The sequence below is a fragment of the Cricetulus griseus genome, chromosome 9 (genome assembly GCF_003668045.3).
Source record: "Cricetulus griseus strain 17A/GY chromosome 9, alternate assembly CriGri-PICRH-1.0, whole genome shotgun sequence".
NCBI lineage: Eukaryota > Metazoa > Chordata > Mammalia > Rodentia > Cricetidae > Cricetulus > Cricetulus griseus.
The window spans coordinates 47,842-65,662 of NC_048602.1; the positions used below are offsets into that span (position 1 = coordinate 47,842).

Consider the following 17,821-nt stretch of genomic DNA (forward strand, 5'->3'; position numbering starts at 1 on the left):
CACATCTACAAGGTAAACCTCCAAATACATCCTGAATTTTTGATGGACTTTCTACCCATCAATCTGCCAATAGGGTGAATTTCACACTCCAAATATGCATAAATCTCCAGAGTGTTACCAAGCCTATTACTCTTTTAGCTCCCTCTTGCCCACATCAAGACAACCCCCACAACCTACCTTTTGTTCATTTCCATTTATATTTGTGTTTTTGTGTGTCTGCCTCATGTGTGTGGAGGCCCATAGAATAGAAAATGTTTTTAGATTCCCTGGACTCAGATCAACAGACATTTGTGGCCTTCCCAATGAAAGTGCTAGGAAACAAATTAAAAGCTTCAAGATCAAGGCTGTTGCGGGGTGTGGGTGGCAGGCACGGGCAGTTCCGGGAGCGAGGTGTCAGCGAAAGTGGCGCAGCCATGGCGGCAGGGGAGAGCATGGCTCAGCGGATGGTCTGGGTGGACCTGGAGATGACAGGATTGGACATTGAGAAGGATCAGATTATCGAGATGGCCTGTCTGATAACTGACTCTGATCTTAACATTTTGGCTGAAGGTCCCAACCTGATTATCAAACAGCCGGATGAGTTGATGGACAGCATGTCAGATTGGTGCAAGGAGCATCATGGGAAGTCTGGTCTTACCAAGGCAGTGAAGGAGAGTACAACTACATTGCAGCAGGCAGAGTACGAATTTCTGTCCTTTGTACGACAGCAGACTCCTCCGGGGCTCTGTCCACTTGCAGGGAATTCAGTTCATGCAGATAAGAAGTTTCTTGACAAATACATGCCCCAGTTCATGAAACATCTTCATTACAGGATAATTGATGTGAGCACTGTTAAAGAGCTGTGCAGACGCTGGTATCCAGAGGATTATGAATTTGCACCGAAGAAGGCTGCTTCTCACAGGGTACTCGATGATATTAGCGAAAGCATCAAAGAGCTTCAGTTTTACCGAAATAACATCTTCAAGAAAAAGACAGATGAAAAGAAGAGGAAAATTATAGAAAATGGGGAAAATGAGAAGACTGGGAGTTGATGCCAGTTCTCAAGCCGTACAGCCACCTAGTTCTCCAGAAGCCACTTTAGTGTCTCTTTCCTGCTGATAACTCGGCAGAACACCTTTTCTAAAGAAAAAAGAATTTTTTTTTCCAGTTAACTTTCCATCTCCAGACTCCTCAAGCAGACAAGACATCACTGTTTGTTTCTTCTAACCTGCTGTTTCCGTTATGACACAGCAACTCTTCTGTAAGCTTCAGGCCATGCCTACCCCCTCAGTCCATATCTGCTCTTGCTTATAGGCCATTCCTTTTGTTTGAAAATAAATAATAAATAAAGCTAGTTCTATTGAAATGCAAAAAAAAAGCTTCAAGATCAAGTATCCTGCTACGATAAATCTTTCCACCAAAAGACACCCAAGCCCCACCCCATGTGTGTACTTTACGCCAGCCACCTGCCCGAGTTAGGGCCCAAATTAATGCACAGAGAGACTTGTATTAGGTTCAAAGCTGCTTGGCCAATGACTAGGATTCTCATCTGCTAGCTCAGTCTTAATTATCATAAATCTATATATTTTATAAGACTTATCTTATCGGACGCCTTATTGGCGTACCTCCTTGCCAGTGACTCACATCCCGCCGCTGGAGGAGGAAGGGGAAAAAGAGGCACACTTCCTGTTTCATTTGCTTAAATATGAGTCTCCTTGCTATGTCACTTCCTGCCTGGATCACCACTTCTCTACTACATTTCCCAGAATCCTCTTTGACTCCTAGTCCTGTCTAACTTGCTGCCATTGGCCAAACAGTATTTTATTCAACAATAAGATAAACATACACAGTACATTCCCCATCAGTATCCCACTGTTCTTTTGTTATGTGCATAAGATTTTTGCCAGTACATGAGTGTGTACAACATCCATTTGTGATGCTACAATCCTCACATGAGATAAAAAGTAATTTTAAAAGTTGATACAATCTTCTTGGAATAGTTGTGTCTCTGATGCTTATGGTGAACTCATGAGAGCAAGGTGGGGCCTGAAGGTCCATCTCCACACACACAAGACATTTCTGCTCATTTTTCTCTAGTCTTAACTTCCTTTGATAAAGGAACCTTTTCCTGTTTTCTCTCCTCTTTTTCTTATTCTGCTCAAAAGTGGAGATTGAATCAGAGACATGTTCATAGTAAAAATCTAAAATGGTTTCCTATTCATATAAATTTCATTTCTCTATCCCTGCTTTCCTCAAATGAAAACGTTGCTCACATATCCTTATTGATCTCAAGACACTCTGTAGCACATGGTGCAGCTTTCCAATTAACTGTGATTACAAGTGTATATAGTGAGATATAGGACAACATTGTCAATATAGAGAAACCCTGTCTTAATTTAACAACAAAAAGAAGACACCCAGCATGCAAGCAAGCAGAAAAGTATGAAGGAAAGAAACAAGGAAGACAAGAAATCAAAATATATACAAAGAAAGACAGGATGACAGCAATAGGAAGAGAGTGAAAGACCACAGAGCAATGAGCCGAGTTGTGTCTCATTTCTTGAAAAGGACAGCAGCAACTGAAGGCCAATTGATTTCTGGACAGGAGCCCTATGAATACAGGAGTCCCATGCTTTGGAGAAGACCCTGTTAGTTTATAAGCTCCCTTAAAAACTAGCATTCAGACATCTGTCTAATAAAGAAAATGTCCTTAAATGGATAAAAACTGTACCACATGGTGGCAGGATCTGCAGGATCTAAAGGCATAGAAAGATGGAGAGGCCGAGAGAGTCATTGAAGGAGAAGACATTTATTGTCAGGTAATTGGAAAGTTTCAATACCAGGACTGATCTAGTTAAGATGGGAGAGCAAAGCTCCTCTGTTAATGGTGAGACATAGGTGGAGACAGCTCAGATGGCTACTGCAGGTTCCCTTCACTTCTTAATTGGAGACAGAAACACCAGAAAATGAAAAGACTCCTATTTTGTACTCTGGGTGAGCTTCCTTTCTATCTCCAGACTTCCAGGGCTGCCAAACTTTTACTATCATAGGCACTGTTGCATGATTATTCCACTATAAAACTTAGAGCCTCAGGAAACAGAATGACAGGTAGAGAGAAAGATGAGGCTCTAGTGTCATCTCTGCTGCCCAGGAAGTCTGAAACAACTTTTCTAATGCTGGTAATGTTGGTGAGTGTAACCTGGGGATTGTGGAGCTCTTCTATTCATTTCCCACCAGCTAGGTTCTCCAGTGTGCTTCCATGTCCACCAGTGCACAGGGATCTCCTAATAGAGCCAGACACTCTGGGGCTGAAGAGATGGCTCAGTGGTTAACAACTAACCATTCTTCCACAGGTCCTGAGTTCAATCCCCAACAAATACATGATTGCTTAGAACCATCTGTAAAGGTATCTTGTGCCCTCTTCTGGCCTGAGGGTTACATGCATGCAGAATTCTACACATAAAAAAAATAAACAAATAAAAACCAAACAAATAAATCTTAAAAAGAAAGATCAACCATATCCACATAAATAAGCCCTGAATTCCCCAGTTCTCCATACTCTAATCAGATTACAACTGCTTTCATATGCAGGTTTGGGAACAGGTTTCCAGATGACTCAAGATCCTGAAAGGGAAGCAGAGATCCACAGCTAAGCACTGAGCCAAACTCCTGGAATCCATTTGTAGAGAGGGAGGAGTGATGAGCAAAGGAGTCAAGACCAGGCTGGAGAAACCCACAGAAACAGTTGACCTGAACAAGGGGGAGACATGGTTCCCAGATGGATAGCTGGGAAACTAGCATAGGACCGAACCACTCCCTGAACTGGGTGACAGTTAGGCCTGGGCAGTCTATGGTGTCTCTTGTTGTGGAACAAGTATTTGTTCCTAGTGAGTGAATGGACTTTGGCAGCCCATTCTCCCATGGAGGGATCCCTCTCACCCTAAATACACATGGAAAGGCCCAGGCCCTGCCCCAAAGGATGGGACTTTAATGATCCCCATGAATGAGCTCACTCTCCCTGGGGAGTTGATGGGGAGTGGGACTGAGTTGGGGGGTGGTAGGGTGGTGTGGGTGGGTGGGGGGCATGGGAGGATGGGAAGGAGAGGAAACTGGGATTGATTTGTAAAATGAGATTGTTTGTAATTTACATTTTTAAAAAAGGTCCTGCTAGGAAGGTAAGTCTGCAAGTTGTATCTCCATGTCCCCTAGTGCACTCAGGAATCCCAGTGCAATCAAGAGTCCAAATTCAACCATCCTATGTAAACACCTTGGTCTGCAAATGTCTCAAAGTCACCTATAATTTTTTTTTACTTAATGGATTATTTAATTTTAATTTTTTATTTTTATTTTTATTAGAAAGATTATTTTACATGTCAATCCCAAGACCCTTTCCCTCCCCTCCTCCCCTGACCCCCCAACTGACACCCTACCTATCCCATGCCTTTTCTGCTCCCAAGAGAGGGTGAGGCCTTCCACAGGGGGTCCTCAAAGTCTGTCTTATTCTTTGGGATAGGGCCTAGGCCAAACCCCTTGTGTCTAGGCTCAGGGAGTATCCTCCATGTGGGATGGGCTCCCAAAGTCCATTCCTATGCTAAGGATAAGTACTGATCCACTACAAGAAGTTCCATAGATTTCCAAGTTCTCCTCAATGACGCCCACACTCAGGGGCTCTGGATGAGTCCCATGCTGGTTTCCCAGCTATCAGTCTGGGGACCAAGAGCTCTCCCTTGTTCAGGTCAGCTGTTTTTGTGGGTTTCACCAGCCTGGTGTGGACCCCTTTGCTCATCAATCCTCCTTCTCTGCAGCTGGATTCCAGTTCAGTTCAAGGTTTAGCTGTGGGTGTCTGCGTCTACTTCCACCAGCTGCTGGATGAAGGTTATACGATGTCATATGAATTAGTCATCAATCTCATTATCAGGAGAGGGCACTTAAGGTAGCCTCTCCTCTGTTGCTTAGGTTGTTAGTTGGTGTCATCTTTGTAGATCTCCAGACATTTCCCTAGTGCCTGATTTCTCTGTAAACCTACAATGTCTCCCTCTGTTATATTATCTCTTATCTTGCTCTCTTCTGTTCTTCTGTCACCTCAACTTCCCTGCCTCATCATGTCTTCCTCACCCCTTCTCAGTCTCCTAGTTCCCTCTCCCCACCCACCATGCTCCCAATTTGCTCAGGAGATCTTGTCCCTTTCCCCTTCTCCAGGGGACCATGCATGTCTCTCTTAGGGTCCTCCTTGTTTCCTAGCTTCTCTGGCAGTGTGGATTGTAGGCTGGTAATCCTTTACTCTATGTCTAAAATCCACATATTAGTGAGTACATGCCATGTTTGTCTTTTTGTGATGGGGTTACCTCGCTCAGAATGGTTTCTTCTAGTTCCATCCATTTGCCTGGGAATTTCAAGATTCCATTGTTTGTTTGTTTTTTTCCCCGCTGAGTAGTACTCCATTGTACATGTGGCCCTACCTGAAAAAATTAGTGGGGCAATGGTGGGACACACCTTGAATCGTAGCAGTTGGTAGGCAGAGTCAGACATATTTCATAGTTTGAGGTGAGCTTGGTCTTCAGAATGTGTGACAGGATAGCCAGGGCTACTCAGAAAATCTTTCTGGGAAAACAGGAATGATTTAAAAACTATCATTAGATAGTAGTTGATCATATGTTCTAGAGCAATATTGCTCTCCGGTCTCCTTTGTTTATATAAAGAGCAGCTGCAGTTCCAGTGCTTTCACAGATTTCAAAGAAATAGGATAAAATGACCACCTCTTATGAAAGGTTTCCAGACAGGAAAGCAAATAAGTATCCAATTTGTGCAGAAGGAAGCAGTTGAAGAGCTTGGTAAAGGCACACTCAAGGTTTGTGGACCTCAAACTCAGTTTCTGTGAGGCAGAGGGATCAGAAGTTTTCAGTAATCAGAAGTCATACAAGTGTTAGTGTCCTGCCTGAGCTAGAGAAACCCCATGTCTAGTTCTGTTCTCTGAAAGATTACAAAATGTTGTGGCAAATTTGGGGAGAAAACACAAATAATTGGAAGATCTGGGTTCTGGGAGATGACTTAGCTGGGAAAGGATTTCCAACAAAATATGTGAAATTTGTTTTCAGACTTTCATGACCGAAGAGAAATGGCAACAACATACACGAGCTGTCTGTTACCTCCACATGTGGGCCCTAGAATGAGTGTGGCCATAACACATTCACAATAAAAATATGTCAACACAAACATATTCTTTGTGAAGAATTTCTCTGGATTGATGTCTATCCTGGAATTGCTCTGTGGTCCATGTTGCCCTCACACTCTGAGGTACAACTACTGCCTCTGCATCCCACATCCTGGGACTAAAGGTAGGTGCCACCTCAGCCTGGATGCTTTTTTTTTTTTAATGAATTGGTTATAGTAAAATATGTCATAAATATATTTTATCCTGAAGCGCTCAGCCCATCTGGAGCATAAACAAGAGTGGGGACGGGATGAGGCGGCGGTTGGTCCCCGCGCAGGGAGAGGCGGCAAAGGAGGCTAAGAGCCGAACCGGTGCAGGTCCTGAGTAGCCATGAACCTGGCGAGCCAGAGCGGGGAGGCCAGCGCTGGCCAGAGGCTGTTCGCCACCTTCAACCAGGATAACACGTCCCTAGCTGTTGGTAGTAAGTCCGGGTATAAGTTTTTCTCCCTTTCTTCTGTGGATAAGCTGGAACAGATCTGTGAATGCACTGACTGAAGATATGTGCGTTGTGGAGAGATTGTTCTCAAGCAGCTTGGTGGCCATCGTCAGCCTCAAAGCTCCCAGGAAGCTGAAAGTTTGCCACTTTAAGAAGGGAACACGATCCTGGCTGTGACGCTGAACAGGCAGAGGCTCATGGTGTGTCTGGAAGAGTCTCTCTATATACACAACATCCAGGGCATCAAGGTACTTCATACCATCCGAGAGACACCCCCAAACCCTGCAGGCTTGTGTGCACTGTCTATAAACAATGACAACTGCTAATTAGCGTATCCAGGGAGTGCGACCATTGGAGAGGTGCAGGTCTTCGACACCATTAACTTGAGAGCTGCAAACATGATCCCGGCTGATGACAGTCCCTTAGCAGCCCTGGCTTTGGATGCAAGTGGGACCAAGCTTGCCACTGCTTCTGAGAAGGGGACTGTGATCCGTGTATTTTCCATTCTAGAGGGACAAAAGCTGTTCGAGTTCTGGAGAGGAGTGAAGAGGTGTGTGAGCATCTGCTCCCTTGCTTTCAGCATGGACGGCATGTTCCTCTCCGCATCCAGCAACACAGAAACTGAACACATCTTCAAACTCGAGGCCATGAGGGAAAAACCTCCAGAAGAGCCCACCACCTCGACCGGCTACTTCGGGAAGGTGCCCATGGCATCTACCAGCTACCTGCCTTCACAACTGACAGAAATGTTCAACCAGGGCAGGGCCTTTGCCATCGTTCGCCTACTATTCTGTTGCCATAAAAACATCTGCTCTTTAACCATAATTCAGAAGATCCCTCGGTTGCTGGTAGGAGCATCAGATGGCTATTTATACATGTGCAACGTGGACCCGCAGGAAGGTGGCAAGTGTGCCCTGATGTGTCAGCACAGGCTCCATGGCAGTATGGAGACGACCAGTGAAATTGTAGACTCCGCATCTCATGACTGCCCCTTAGTAACGCAGACGTATGGCACAGCAGCTGCCAAAGGTGCCTATGTGCCCTCGTCCCCAACAAGACTTGGCAAAGGACAGGACGCCAACTTAGAAGCCTATACAGATGACCTGGGTGCTGTGCGGGGCGCATGCCTGGAAGATGAAGCCAGCGCCCTACGCCTGGATGAAGACAGTGAACATCCTCCCATGATTCTCCGGACTGACTGATCCTGACAGGTGAACTCTGGCCCGGTTGCAGGGAACACTGGCCTGGTAGAGCTTTTTATTTCCTCTCATTCTTTTATTTTTTTTAATATTTTTTTTTGCCAGAATTAACTGTTTGGTGAAGTCTCCTTGCTTTGCATGCATGATGTGCCAAGCCAGAATAACCACAGTTGTCAGGTCTCATGGCAGGACACAAATGAAGAAGGCTCTGTGTGCAGTGATTCTGTAGGGCAGGCCCATCCTCCAACTGAGACCAGCCAGGGAGCCAGTGGACAGTGGCTTCTGTCAGGAGCCCTCTTGCCCTACAGCCCCACCTGGACCATTTTCCCTCCATTTATTATACTCTTTCCAGATTGGATCATTCTGGGACTAGCTTTCTCCATGGGGGACTGTCGTTTGCAGTGTGTTCTCCATGGGGATCTTGAGGGAGAGAAGCTGTCTTTGCTATGTGCCTTCTCTTCTGGCAGGTGAACTTGGCAATGTGCCAGAGCCAAGGAAGGCAACCTCATTTGTGTCATTAAATGCTCTGTCCCCATCTGATAACTGTGACTTGGATTTTTTGTTTTGTTTTGTTTTTAGAGGAGAGTCTGTAGCTACTCCCATGTCCAAGAAAGCACAGAGGTGTAAGATGCTATGTTAGACATCAGTCAGGGGACTGGAGCTGGAGTGTCTGCCACAGGTTCCTCTCCCTTCCTCAGAGTTACCAGGGACAGGTAGGGAGGCCCCAGGAAGACAGCTCCCTCCCCAGGGGTGACATGCCTTTTCTATCTTGGTCTTTAAGTGCAGGAAAGTGATGTCAGGTTTTAGGGCTGCCCTCACTTCTGTTTGCTTTTACTTTTTGGTGGCTTTGGGGGAAGTACAGATTCACATTATAGCCCAGGCTGCCCTGGAGCTCACTAACTGTATGGTCTGAGCTGGCCTCAGACTTAGAGCAGTCTCCCTGCCTCAAGTTCCTGAGAACTCAGATTACAGGTACCACTGTGCCTAGCTCCTTTCTCAGCTCTATAGAATGAAGAGTTCAGGTCCTTAGATCTGCATTCTAAACACAGATCTTAGCAGTGGGGTTTTGAAGGTGTGGGGTGTTGCTTCTGCAAAAGCATGGCTTTAGGTGTGAGCAGGGAATAAGGATAATGTCAGCACCAGGTTCTGCCAGCCTGGTCAGGCTGCTAAACAGAAGGAACTATAGGCAGCTGTCTTCAGTTTAGTCTGGTCAAGTCTTGTAGAGTGCCAGTGGCTAGACAGACCTGCTGATGTCCTTGCTCTTGCCACTCCCAGGGTAGCTAATGGAATGGGTGGGGCATGAGGGGTGCCCACAGCTAGATCTCGATGCTGGCTGCACCTGCGCCCTGGAGCATCTGAGTAGCCAACTATGTACATTTTATAAGGCAGGGGTGAACATGGGGGATGTTGAACTTTAAACTGTGTGTGACTATCCTGGACCCTGATAATGTGGGACCCCAGCCCCGTGGTCCGACACAGTGGGTGCTTCTCTGGGAAAATACAGCAGGTCTTTACAGGACCAGGGAGACACTGACTAGAAGAACCTGGGGAACACACAGGGTTGACTGGGAGCTGGGGTTTCCTGGAACCAAAGAGTGAATGTCTGGATTCATGTGTGACTTGTGTGCTGACCCTGGACCTGAATGCTGTGTGGGTTTGGGGCTCAGCTCCAGCGGCTGTGATTTCTTCTCTTGGAAGTTAGTGTTTCAAAATCAGGTTGGAATTTATTTCTCCCTTTTGAGTCAGTTTCCTCACTTGAAAATTTGGTCAGAAAAGGCATCTTCCAGTGTCCAGGGCTCTCTGCCCTCACTCAGGGTTCTAACAGGCTGGACAGACTCAATCAGTCTCTACTGACCTCTGAGAGGCAACTGCACTCCACCTGCAGGCCTTAGGTGTGGAGAGAGCCAGTTAAGGGACCAAATCAATAGAATACACAAGTGGTTGCTGGCCCCCAGGCCTCAACTAATGGTAATTTTTTAATTTTCCAAAGTTAAGAGAAAAATTTGAAATCGGGTATGGTACTATAATCCCAGCAGTCAGGAGGGTGAGGCAGGAGGATTGCTGTGGGTTTGAGGCCAGCCTAGACTATATAGGTTCTGGGCAAACCTGGCCTACAGAATGAGAACCTGTCTCAAAAACCCAAAGGATGATGACTTAAAAAAAATGGGGAACTAGAGTTTAAAACCCTCCAAATTTCTAAGATTTGTGTAGATTGGGACCAAAGTTTTTGTATTTTCTAAAACAAAGCAAAAGTTGGAGTCCCTTGTCCTGCCTACACTAATGGTATATTCTAGGGACAGGTCTCGGGGGACTTCAGGCTGGAATGTACAAGAAGAACCCTACCTCACAGGGCTGTTGTGAGGTGTGTGAGGGGAGCCCCAGCACTGGGCCTGGCCAGCAATGGACTCCAATAAACACTAAAACTGAAACATCAATATATATATATATATATATATATATATATATATATATATATATAATCCTCTGTTTATATTTCATCTAGTATTGGGGATTTATGCCAGGATTTCCCACAGAGGATGGAAAAGAGGTCTGTCACTGCCTCACCAAGCGCTGCATTGTTAATTTGGCATTAATTCATTATTGTAGTCCATTTTAATCTTCTGTGAATGTCAAGACAATTTCCTGGGAATTGACCTATTAAACTTAGGTGGGCCATCACAGAGATTTCCAGAACAAATAAAAGGTCACATGACCTTCGAAACCGTGTGAAGAGGAAAACACCTGGTATACTAAGGGATCCCAGTGTAGGACTGAAAGCAATTCATTCTGTCACAAAATTACAACACTTACAGTGCACTGATACCCACTCATTTAAAACCCAATCTACAAGCAGAGAAGCCAGAATCAGGTCTTAGCCTTGGTGACTGTCTACAGGGAATTTGGGGGAAATGAGTACTTTGCACATCTATTCACCTGGGGAGCAGAGGGAGGCTCTAGATTGCCCTTGAAGTGGAGCTGGGTGGTTGTAGCCTCATGAATGAAAAGAGTCACAGCCAGACAGTTGTAAGATTTACCAGCCCTGCTCCACCAATAAGGCATGCCCAAACTGTTAGGTGGGCAATCCTTCCATCCTAGCATAAAGGACGCTCAGGTAAGCAGACATCTTTGAGGTTGAGGCCAACCTGGTCTATACAGTGAGATACAGGAGATCCAAGGCTACAAGGAGAAACCCAGAGTCAAAAAAACAAAACAAAACAAAACAAAAAAACAAACAAAAAACAAATAAAAAAACAAAAAAAAACCCAAAAAACAAAAAAAAAATAAACAAAAAACAAAAAAGAGCCTGGTATTGTGGCACACACCTTTAATCCCTCCATTCCAGAGGAAGAGGAAAGCACATGCAAATCTTTGATTTTGAGGACAGCCTGGTGTATAGAGTTTGTTCCAGGACAGTCAGGGCTACACAGAGAAGCCCTGTCTCAGAAAAGGGAAAAGGGAGGGGTGGCAGCAATCAGAAGGAATAGGAGGACATTTTGAGGTCTGAGTTGAGGCCTTTTAACTGAGATGGCCTCCAAGTAGTGAAGGCCACATTTTAACTGGGTTCAAGCCCCAAGATTGGGTATTAAGAGGGTGTGGCAAAAGATGTGTTTGTGTTTTGGGTCCCCACAAAAGCAGCAGTGATTATATCTTCTAAATGATGAAAGTCAGCCTCAAATAGACAAAGACCCTAAAGGGTGTAGCTGTAGACTGGGTGGGGCTGTTGAGTGGGAGGGTCTGATGGAATGACAGGGAAAAGGTGGAGGACCTGGGAGGGGCCTGGTTGGAAAAATATTTAAGTCAGGTGCTTGGACTGGAGTTTCAAACGGCAGCATCAATCTGGTGAAGACTGGGTTTTATGTATCATAGGTTGGTCTTGAACTCCTGATAAAACGAAGGATGACCTTGAACTTCTGATCCTGGATTCACCTCCTAATTGCTGGGTTGCAGAGGAAGCCAGTTCATCCTGTCGGCTGCAGCTGTAGATACAGTTAATGCCACACCCATGCCAGGGTCAAAAGAGATGAATTTGGAGGAGCCAAAGAAGATGACAGAGAAGACTGGAGGAAAAAGATGGAGCTAGAAGAACAGAGAAAACTGGGCAATGCTCCTGCAGAAGTTGATGAAGAGGGAAAAGAGATCAACCCTTATATTCCTCAGTGCATTTCTTCAGTTCCGTGGTACAATGATCCATCCAAAACACCCACTTTAAAGCATCAGAGACCACAGCCAGAGAAACAGAAGCAATTCAGTTCCTCTGGGGAATGGTACAAGAGAGGTGTAAAGGAGAATTCTATAAGAACCAGGTACCGCAAAGGGGCATGTGAAAATTGTATGGCCATGACCCACAAGAAGAAAGATTGCTTCGAGAGGCCAAAGCATGTTGGAGTTAAATTCACAGGTGCTAACATTGCTCCAGCCTCAGCTGGAGTTTGACCAAGATGAGAAAGGGACCTGTGGAATGGTTCCAATCCAGAAGAGAACATTAAAACCGTTGAGGAGTACACCAAAGTTGACTTGGCAAAATGAACTTTGAAAGCACTGAAACTCAAAGAAGAGTTAGCTTCTGGAAAATTAATGTGAAAGATCCCCAGAGGCTCCGGCCCCAGGATTTCGGCCCAGGATGATGGCGACCCCAATCACCAGGTGGAGGCTTTATTGCAGTTGTTTAACGAGCTAACCCCATGTTAGCTCTGGTCTTTCATCCATCCACCATGGCGGATGGCTGGGAAAAGACCAGGAGAAGCCAAATGACAGAGATCTTATAGGACAGCATAAGGGGAATGTCTAGGGGTACACACAGGCTCAGGATTGGTGTGCCTCCAGGCTTGGAGGGCTTGCTCTGTGTTGATTGGTCAACTGGTTGTTATGGCCCATAGGCCCTCCCAGGGTGGTTGCTATGCTCTGCTCGTCATTGCTGTGCACTTGTCCATAAATCACACCCAGAGCTGAAAAGCATAGCACCACCAGCTAACTTCTGATTGGTTCCTTGCCACGAGGCAGGCATCTGACTTCCTAGTGAGCAAGGCAAGGTCAGGCAAGCACGTGTTAAGCTGTTATGGCTGCCAAAATGGGGAGCTGGTCCCTTCAAATGGAAGAAGCTAACTCTCCAAAACATCAGTGGGGAGAAAAGGAACCCAATTCTCAGATGGAAAAGGATCATAACAGTGAAGATGAGCATGAAGACAAATATGCAGATGATATCGACATGCCTGGGCAGAATTTCGACTCTAAGAGGTGCATTACTATTCGAAATCTCAGGATTTGAGAAGATATTGCCAAATATTTGAGAAATTTAGATCCAAATTCTGCCTATTATGATCCAAAAACTAGATTGATGAGAGAGAATCCTTATGCCTATACAGGAAAGAATCCAGATGAAGTAAGTTATGCTGGATGTAACTTTGTTAGACACACAGGAGACACCAGTTCAATGTTGCCACTCATTCTTCACGTATTCCTATTGCACTGGAGAAGCTGGGAAGGAGAGTGCTGACTCAGAGATGGGTATTATAAATGATGCAACTGGAGAAGAAACTGTGGTGAAACCTCATACCCTCATGGAGCTGCATCAGGAAAAACTAAAAGAGGAGAAGAAGAAAAGGAAGGAAAAGAAACACCAGAAGAGCAGTTCGGATAGTGATGGAAGTAGGAGAAACTGAAAAAGGCAGTGAATGCAGAGTAGACCTGCCTTCTCCATGTCAAGGAGATCATGAAGACTGATGAGTGGAAGCGACCTTACAACAGGGTATGAGACCCGGGAGCCCACTGAAGAGGAAATGGAGGCCTACAGAATGAAACGGCAGAGGCCAGACGACCGCATGGCCTCTTTCCTGGGACAGTAGTAACTGGTTAGCCTGGGACACATACACAGCATGTTCACTCCGGCTCCTTGCTGACAACAGATAGAAGATCCTTGTCCTTCCTCTTTGCTGCCTGACATTAATAAATGTGGGGGGCCCCCTCGGAGTCTGCTTTCCTTCTCTTATCTAGGGTTGATCCACAGTACCCTTGTGGAGCTACTGGCTGCCTTACGGCTAGGTGATATTTCCCCATTTTCCCTCCTGCCAACAGCCTTGTTTACAAATATGCAGATTATCTGCATATTGCCAGGGGCTTTAGAGCTTGGACTTTGATCTGAGTTACTTCTTAGGGCTCTGCTGATGGTATATAAGTCAACTCCCCTGTAAATAAAATTGGCATTCTTATTTCAAGAGTGACCAGCTGTGTTGTCTGATGGGGAATGTATGTTTATCTTATTGATTGTTAAATAAAATGCTGTATGGCCAAGGAGACAGCAAGTTAGGCAGGACTAGGAGTCAAAGAGGATTCTGGGAAATGTAGTAGAGAAGTGGTGATCCAGACAGGAAGTGACATAGCAAAGAGACTCATATTTAAGTGAAGGAAAAACAGGGAGGGTCCCTTTTTTCCCCCTTTCCCAGAAATCGGGCAGCTGGCGGAGACCACCCATGCAGCGGCAGGGCTCCGGCGGCTTATGGCAGAAAGATTTATCATAACAAGACCCCTGCCCACTTACACTCTCTCTGCTCTCCTCTCTCTGCTCTGCTCTTTTCTCTCTCTCTTCTCTTACACTCTCTCTGCCTCTCTATGGCGAACGGTCATGGCAGTCAGTCATTAACTCTGTTACTCCTCTCTCTTAGTCTCCCTACTCTGCAGGGCCTATAATAAACTGGTTAACATGTCTAATAGTCTCATGTCTCATCTTGTGCCCCCTCTTCTTTATCTTTAATTTAAGCAAAAGAATAACAATATTTTTATTTTTCTATTTTTCTATATTTTTCTTTTTTTAATTTCATTTTGACACAGCGCTACTCTATTTCCAATCCTGCGCCTTCGGGAGCTGAGGCACCATTACAGTACCTTACCAGCCTAACTCTCTCAGGAGTTGAGGCAACCATACCAATATACCCACTCCTCCCTTGATGCTGGCTAGCAATTCAACTAGTGATCCGTCAGTGTGCATTCCCTTCTTTCTCGATCTCAGTGAGGACCTCCACTATATAGCCTCCAGCACTACTTCTTCTTATGGGTTTGAGCGAGGGATCATCGGATTAAATAAAGACAACTGTTACGATAAATCTTTCCGCCAAGAGCCGCCTGAGCCCCCCCCTCCCCGCCATGAGTGCACTTTACGCCAGCCACCGCCCCAATGAATACACAGAAACTTGTATTAGGTACAATGCTGCTTGGCCAATGACTAGGATTCTCATCTGTAGCTCAGTCTTAATTATCATAAATCTATATATTTTATAAGACTTATCTTATTGGCCACCTTCCATTGGTGTCCTCCCTTGCCGGTGGATCACATCACGCCGTTGGAGGAGGCGAAGGGGGGAAAAGGACACTTCCTGTTTGTCCTTGCTTAAATATGAGTCTCCTTACTATGTCACTTCCTGCCTGGATCACCACTTCTCTACTACATTTCCCAGAATCCTCTTTGACTCCTAGTCCTGCCTAACTTGCTGCCTCCTTGGCCAAACAGTATTTTATTTATCATCCAGTAAGACAAACATACACAGAAGCACTTACCCCCATCAGGGTCTGTCTTTTAAAGGGGTCCTCTACACCTGCATATAGACTTAGTTCCCATGGAACACTTGGCTGACCAGGGTACTGCCTGAGTGGATTCTGCCAGGTAACAGTGGCAGGCCAGCATAATGTCTGAACCTTTCAAATATATAGAAAAATAGAAAAATGAGAAAAATCGAGCAATAGGAAATAAAAATGACATGGATGGGTTTATTGGGACTACTTTCGATATCAGACCAACAGAAACTTCAGTTAAAAATACGTTATTCCTTCAGAGAAAGCAAGACATAGGCAGGAAGAAATATACAGAGCCTTCTAGAGGATGCTTTGGACATGGATGGAAGGGCACTGGGTCAGACAGAGTACCAACAGAAGAGAAAATAGGGAACCAGGTTTGTGCTTGAGATGCAGGAGAGGGAAGCAGCCACAGATGATTTATAGTGGGCCAGAGGGCAGAAGGCTAGCTAAAGGTCAAGGTCAGTAGTTAGATAACTTACAGCCTTGGGAGATGCCGCTATGGGTGACGGCAGTCAACTGTATAAAAACACTATTGATACAGCCAGTCAGAAACTGTTTTAAGATCTTATGGAGAAAGAAAGGCAACATAGGTAAATTTGGATCTGTTCAAATTTTGGATGCTCGTAATTCTAGAATTAGCTGTAACTGCTGTGTTGTGAGAGATCTCAGTTAGGGATTCTTTAGTTCAAAAGACTGATCATAACCCAGGCAAAAGAAGAGATGAAGGATGTGTGCATGCTCTGTATGTGTGGTGTGGCCACACCTTGAATGTATGGTGTGTGATTGTAAATGCATGAATGCTGACAAAAGGAACTGCTTAAATTGCCTTGCATATGATTTGCCTCAGATGTAGTAAAATAGCTACCAAAATTGCTTTAATTATAGTCAATAAGAGCATCCAATTGGTCTGTCAATGTCTCAACCAGAGAGGTTGATTTGAGTATACAAAGTCAGTTGGTGGAAAAATAACAGAAGCCCATAGGGTTGATTTGGGGGCAAGGGAGATCTACGGATGATTATATGGAATTTGGCACAGAAAAGGATACAGAAATCCTCCTAAATTTTTATAGTTGTAAAGGAAAATCTGGAAAGTAAATGTTGATACATGATTTGATAAAGGTTTTTGAGAAAAAGCCTCAGGAGACAGCTGCCTGTTAGATTCATAGCCTGAGTGTGTCAGCTAAGATGCAAATGAAGCCTTGTCAGATATGGGAGCTTCAAAGATTAGATACGTAAAAATTGCTCAGAAACTTTATGTAAATCTCAAAAATATGTAATATTCTAAAGAAATTAGGCTTAAAATAAAATTACAAAGGATAGTTTACAATCTTTGAATGATTTCTTTTAAAAGAAATTGTTAAAAAGTATTCTAGGGTTACTTCCTTCTTTTGGGGGCATCTAATGATGATTTAAAACCTTTAAATGATAGTGATCCCAATTCACCCAAACAGCTAACTAGAGTGTAGGCAAATTTGCTACTGTTACAGTTTGTTTAATCCAGCATCAGCAGATATTATGTTAGCAATGCAAAGCCATGGGTAGTTTATGTGCTCCCCACAAAGCATAGGCAGACTTCTGTTCTGTGGCAGGAGGGACCATTACTATGGTCACACCTACCTGTCTCACCAGCCGAAGTATTAAACCCTTATTTTAAGGCAATAGCCTGCATGAAGTACAAATGCCATATGGAATGTAGATGGTATTTTGGCAGATAACATGTTCCTTACACCGAGCAACAGGTTATTAGTTGTCTCAAAATAATGTTTTATTGAGCAATCGTTTTTGCTAAATTTTCAAGGAAAATTGATAATCAGTTTCTAACTCATGCATGGGCTGTTGTAATTTATGCTAATGCATCCTTTCAGATTCCCAAAATAGTAAGGAGCAGTCCCATGAAAATACTGTCAATTTTTACTAATGGTTCTTCTGATAGAAGAGCAGCTTATGTTATTAATGGTAAAATATGCAGGACAGACGGCCCCAACCACAGCTCAGAGAATCAAGTTGTAGGCTGTTGCAATGGTCTCACGGCATGTACATAGATTCATTTAATCTATGTACTAGGAATCATTATGTTTTTAAGGCTTTTTAAATTATGGAGACAATTCTATGCATAAAGACTATTACAATCAAGTTAAAAATGTTATTTGGACAAATTCAAAAGGCTGTTCACCTAAAAAATGGCCATGTTTTTTGGGGCACATTGGGAGCTGTTCAGGCCTTTCCCTTGCCTACTGGCTAAAGGGAAGGAGTTAACAGATTGATTAATAAAATTGGTAGATTTGTCTGATGTAGAAAGAGCTCTACAGCCTCATAATTTTCAGCATTTAATAACTAAAGTCTAAATATAAAATTTGGTTTAGCTAGAGAGACTGCTCCTCAAAATTGCCAAACCATGAGGTGTACCCACAATATTTATCTGTAACTAAT

At 44.4% G+C, this 17,821-nt stretch overlaps 1 protein-coding gene and 2 pseudogenes across 1 annotated transcript; all 3 read left to right on the forward strand.

Moving 5' to 3' along the window:
* The first annotated feature begins 251 nt into the window (after positions 1–251).
* Positions 252–1,357, forward strand: LOC100773485 (oligoribonuclease, mitochondrial). The gene is made up of 2 exons (XM_027430316.2): positions 252–1,022; positions 1,148–1,357. Exons 1-2 carry the CDS (start codon positions 252–254, stop codon positions 1,223–1,225), a joined length of 849 nt encoding a protein of 282 aa, XP_027286117.2. The 3' UTR covers positions 1,226–1,357.
* A 5,163-nt stretch (positions 1,358–6,520) lies between these two features.
* Positions 6,521–7,828, forward strand: LOC100752764 (annotated as a pseudogene).
* Positions 7,829–9,229: 1,401 nt separating this feature from the next.
* LOC100753957 lies at positions 9,230–13,319 on the forward strand (annotated as a pseudogene).
* The last annotated feature ends 4,502 nt before the right edge of the window (positions 13,320–17,821 follow it).

What these genes read in the sequence shown, in the direction of transcription:
- LOC100773485 (XM_027430316.2), top strand. Translation starts at nt 252, where the DNA reads ATGTTTTTAGATTCCCTGGACTCAGATCAACAGACATTTGTGGCCTTC. An exon ending in ATGGGGAAAATGAGAAGACT is followed by an intron (nt 1,023 to 1,147) that starts GGGAGTTGATGC and finishes TTTTTTTTCCAG; the next exon opens with TTAACTTTCCATCTCCAGAC.